At 31.1% G+C, this 5187-nt stretch overlaps 1 protein-coding gene across 1 annotated transcript; it reads right to left on the reverse strand.

Moving 5' to 3' along the window:
- LOC107793948 (myricetin 3-O-methyltransferase 3-like) lies at nucleotides 1-4019 on the reverse strand. The gene is made up of 4 exons (XM_016616401.2): nucleotides 3516-4019; nucleotides 2061-2371; nucleotides 1113-1177; nucleotides 1-453 (listed from the first exon to the last, which is right to left on the reverse strand). The coding sequence occupies exons 1-4, from the start codon at nucleotides 3932-3934 to the stop codon at nucleotides 157-159; spliced, it is 1092 nt and encodes a 363-aa protein (XP_016471887.2). The 5' UTR covers nucleotides 3935-4019; the 3' UTR covers nucleotides 1-156.
- Between the last annotated feature and the right edge of the window lie 1168 nt (nucleotides 4020-5187).

Consider the following 5187-nt stretch of genomic DNA (forward strand, 5'->3'; position numbering starts at 1 on the left):
TGCTCACATAAACCATGATAACAAGTTTTATTTTTTCCCATTTTGCCATAGGTATTCGGTATCCGAAATTCACTGGACCCGATTAATTCAGATTCATATTCGGGTAAACCCATTAAAGGGGTAAAGCGCCCCTTACTAAGAGTGGTAAAAAAGTTGCTACTTGTACAATTCCATAATCCAAATATCATATGCAGAATTTATGACTTTGAAACCAGCAAATCCAGCCTTTTTTGCTAGGGTTTCAAATTCTTTTTTTGTTCTTTCTTTCCCTCCAGGAGTAACTATCATCAAAAATACATCAAGAAATAATGCATTCTTGGAAATCATATCAGTCTTTGGATATTCTGGCTTTATATGTTCAACTAGCACCAATTTACCAGTGTTAGGTAAGGATTTCCAACAATTCTTCAATATTTTTATGCAATCATCATCATCCCAATCATGGAGTACATGCTGCATATATTTTAAAGTATCAATATATAGTGATTTACAAGATTAAACATTTAGAAGAGGGCCCACAGTGTAAATTTAATAGGTTTAACTTTTAAGATTTTTAACATTAAAATAATTGTACGGTTAAAATTATGGGTTCAGTTATAAGATTTATTTATATTTTAGTAGGGTTTTACATACACACACATAATAATAACTCAGTATAATCCCACTATATACACACATATTTTGTATCGAATGTTATAGGTTCAGATGAACCCATAACTAGTAGCTAGGCTACATCCGCCCCTTTAAACATTGGTCTCGCCCCGAGGCGATTCCATGAAATTATTTATCTAAAGTCAACTCTTAATTAGAGGAGTTAAATTTATTTAATAAAATCTATATATGTTTTTATTTGAATTTTTAATAACAATGATATATGTCTGAGTCATTTTGCATGCACCTTGATCATTTACCGGCAACCTGCTACTTTTTACCATCAAGGGTACGAGGTAACTCTACTCATCATGTCTTACATAAGTTTTTTACAAAAATCAAGGTTAAGATCATGTTTCTTTTAAATTCTTGTCTCTAATAATCTCAATTTTTACCACTAAGTAAAAGTTCAAAATAAATCCATACATTTTGAATATTTCAAAAACAGAGAGAATACTAACTTTCATGAACATTGCATCTCCTTGTGGAACAGTTTGAAACATATCTCCTGAAACATGCTCAACACCTAACAAGAAGGAAGTTGAGCTCTTTATAATCAAATTACTGATATGAAGGTGATTAGTGAAAAGGAAAAAGTGTTCATATACTCTATGATTAAAAGAAGTTTAAGTTTTATGCATAACATAAAAAATATTTGCAAAATAATCAAAATTACTGTAAGGTGATTACAAGTAAATTTTGTATGATAAACATTAATAAAGAGATATTATTATAGATAAAATTATACTAATAATATAATTTTTTCTGATACTGTCAGATATGTAACTTAAATCCTACTGGAATAAGAAGGAGCATTCTTGATGAGTTTTATGTACAACGTGAAAAAATATGTATATAATAATCAGATCACATATATATATATATATATATATATATTGCTCTAGTGATAAACACCCTCCACTTCCAACCAAGAGGTTGTGAGTTTGAGTCACCCCAAGAGCAAGGTGGGGAGTTCTTGGAGGGAGGGAGCCGAGGGTCTATCGGAAACAGTAACAGCCTCTCTACCCTAGGGTAGGGGTAAGGTCAACGTACACACTACCCTCCCCATCCCTCACTGAAGGAGGGATGCCGAGGGTCTATCAGAAACGTAACAGCCTCTCTACCCTAGGGTAGGGGTAAGGTCAGCGTACACACTACTCTTCCCTCCACAGACCTCACTGGTGGTATTATATTGGATTGTTGTTGTCTGCGGGTTCAACTGAACCCATAATTTTCGACGCGAAGTAAAAATTTATGTATAAAAATTCATTAAAATTGCAAAATAGTAGATATGAACCCATAACTTTAAAAATATAATGGGTTCAATGCTAAAACCCTTAAAACTTGAACTCATTGAATTTAAATCCTGAATCCGCCTCTGACTGCCGCTTATATAACTTAAATCTTACCGGGATAAGCAGGAGCAATCTTGATGACATGGGGGAGATCAAAATTAACACCCTTAATATGAGGATATTTGGAAACTATAGAAGCCATTGTTAAACCAAGTGCACCTCCAACATCTACCAATTGTTGTACTTCTTGAAAGCCATTGTAGGACTCAAGAATTTTATTTATCATTGTTCTGTTGATGCTTTGTGTAGATCTATCAGTTACCCCTGCATATCTACTGTCCTTTCCATGATATTCAAATACACCCATTCCATGGGCTTTATTGAATGGTATTTCTCCTTCAAGAATTGCATCCTTCAAGTGAAACCTTACAAAGTGAAAGATTTTCATTAGCAAAAAAAAAAAAAAAAAAGATTTTCTATTAGCATTATTGAAAATATAGGTTAACTTCTAGATATTGTCAAACAGTGTGGGAGAACTTTACACTAACAGATCAACTAGTCAACTGAACGATAATTACATGTCTTTCATAAAAATGAGATTAGTAAGTACATCGAAAAAGAGTTTAAGTTCTGTGCATTAATGGTGCATAGTGACAGTGTGGGAGAACTTTACACTATCAGATCAACTAGTCAATTAAACGATAATTACCCGTCATTCATAAAAAATGAGATTAGTATGTACATTGAAAAAGAGTTTAAGTTCTGTGCATTAATGGTGCATAGTGACAGTGTGGAAGAAGAAAACTTTACACTGTCAGGTCAACTAGTGAACTAAAGGATAATTGCATGTCATCCATAAAAAGTAAGATTAGTATAGATATTGAGAAAGTTTAAATTCTATGTATTAATGGTGCAAAACATATTTACATATCATGCCACCATTAGGTAATTAAAAGTAAATCTCTATGGCAAACATCAATCGATAATTTGGTAAACATGCTAACTAACCTACTATTACAATCAGACTGATATAGTGTAAAAAAAAAAAATTTTAAACTGTCAGTGTGTATAATCAGTGGCGGATTCAGAATTTTAAATTTATGGGTGCTGATCGATAAAAATTTCAAAAAAAGAGAAAAAAGAAATTTAATTATGCGTGCTCACTCAATATTTATCTACATATTTATATAATTGCCTATGCAAATTTACTATATATGATTAAAGGTAATGGGTGCTTAAGCACCCACAAATGCCAATGTAGATCCACCACTGTATATAACTTAAATTCGCTGAAACATAAGACAAGTTACCCGCTACAATAAGTTAAAATACACCAATATGGTAATTATAGATAAAGTTCTACAACAAATATTAATCGATAATTTGGTAAAAATACTAACCTACTATCGCTGGTAAAATCAAACAGGTAGAGTGTAACTTAAATCTACTGAAAAAAAGACAAATTATCTGTAATAACAGGTTAACGTGCACTAATAGAGTAAAAAAAATATATCATCAGTGTATATAAGTTAAATTCATTAAAATATTAGAAGAGAATTCTATGTATACCAAGGAGTAACCATGGCTTGGTCATTCAATAAGAGAAATGTGGGAGCAATTGATACCCCATCTTCATTAGTGACAAGATTTCTACTAAGAGGAGTTAAACTATATAATAAACTTTGATTAACTCCATTTTCATCCTTATTAAGTGTGAAACTCAATAAAGATTGGCTAGCAAGAAAACTCAAAATCTTTTCAATCATAAGTGTGGCTTGAGGATTTTTTGTTGGAATTTGTGAAACAATTTGGGAAGAAGATAATTGTGCATTTGGACCAGCTTTTGACATAAGATCAAATATACCAAGTTCCATTGTGATTTTCAAGACCATATTAAGAGCTAAACCAATTGGCAACTGCATAACACTTAATAAATCATCCTCTTCATTGGACATAATATTCTTGTTTTGATCTTTTGATATGTCCATTTTTCAGATTTTTGGGCACTGATAATTCACTCAAAAAAAAAATTAAAGGAATAAAACATATATGATGGAGTTGTTGAATATGTGTTGTTGAAGACTTTGTTCCTTTTATAGCACTATGGTAATTATTTAACTAGCTAGTAGGAGTACTATGAACCAAATAATATTAGAAAAACAAACAAACCAACAAAAGGGATTTTAGAATTCATGGGAAGAATCTAACTATGGCATCTTTCAGCCATTCTTTTAGCTTAACTTATTCTACATGTCTACTCAAAAGGAAACTGGAACGGGGTCAATGGACGATTAATAAGACTTGTAGTCTAGACTGGTGACTTTTATTACGCTTTGGAGGGATGTCCGCCTAAGATCGGCCTAAATGGTCAAGCCTACTTCATAATTTGTGGCAGTAGTGGCCAACTTCACGTGGCCCCCAAAAATAGTTTAGGAGCTCCTTATACTTAATTGATTTAAAGTACAAATAAACATCAAATGCTAAAAGATACTTTAAAAATATTGAAATTGATTTTGAAAAATAAACAGTTGTTACTTGGATAAATATTGAAACTGATAATAAGATGTTGGTTGAAAAGTGATCATAAGCATTTTTTAAAAAAATGTATTTTTAAAATGACTGAAGTGCCCTTAAAGTTATTCCGATATTGAAAGAAGTTGATTATTCAAATTTTTTAATTTCAAATTGATTCTGATAAAACTAAAAATTTATGTAGTTCTATATAATTATAAACAAACAATAGAGAGAAAGATGAACGACGAAAATAAAAAGGAAGAGGAGCAAAAGGTTTTACTTTGAGAAGGGTATTTTGGGGATTACAAAAGGTTTAGCGAATTTAATGGGCTAATTCACTTTTTTATTCAGATTTTTGTAATTATTGGAGATTTATTAATAATGAAATGATTTCCTAATTATTTACCTATTTATTATTTTGTCATTAACTCTGATAAGATAATATAAAATTTTCATTCCAATATTTCAAGATACATTGACTTGTTATGAATTTTAGATTAAATTTTATTAAGCGTGGCATCTATATATTCCAAACCAAAGGAACTTGACACAACAATAAATTTATAATATTGATTTGTTGGACAATATAAGATTAAAATAAGCCAGATTTGCCCTTTCGTACCTTTTGTTTGATTTCTCCAATAATGAATTAAGTAGTTTAACTTGTACGGATTGCTTTACAGCTTGTTTGGATTGTTATTACATGTCATTTCATAATGCAGTATAT

The sequence above is a fragment of the Nicotiana tabacum genome, chromosome 3 (genome assembly GCF_000715075.1).
Source record: "Nicotiana tabacum cultivar K326 chromosome 3, ASM71507v2, whole genome shotgun sequence".
In the NCBI taxonomy this organism is placed as follows: domain Eukaryota; kingdom Viridiplantae; phylum Streptophyta; class Magnoliopsida; order Solanales; family Solanaceae; genus Nicotiana; species Nicotiana tabacum.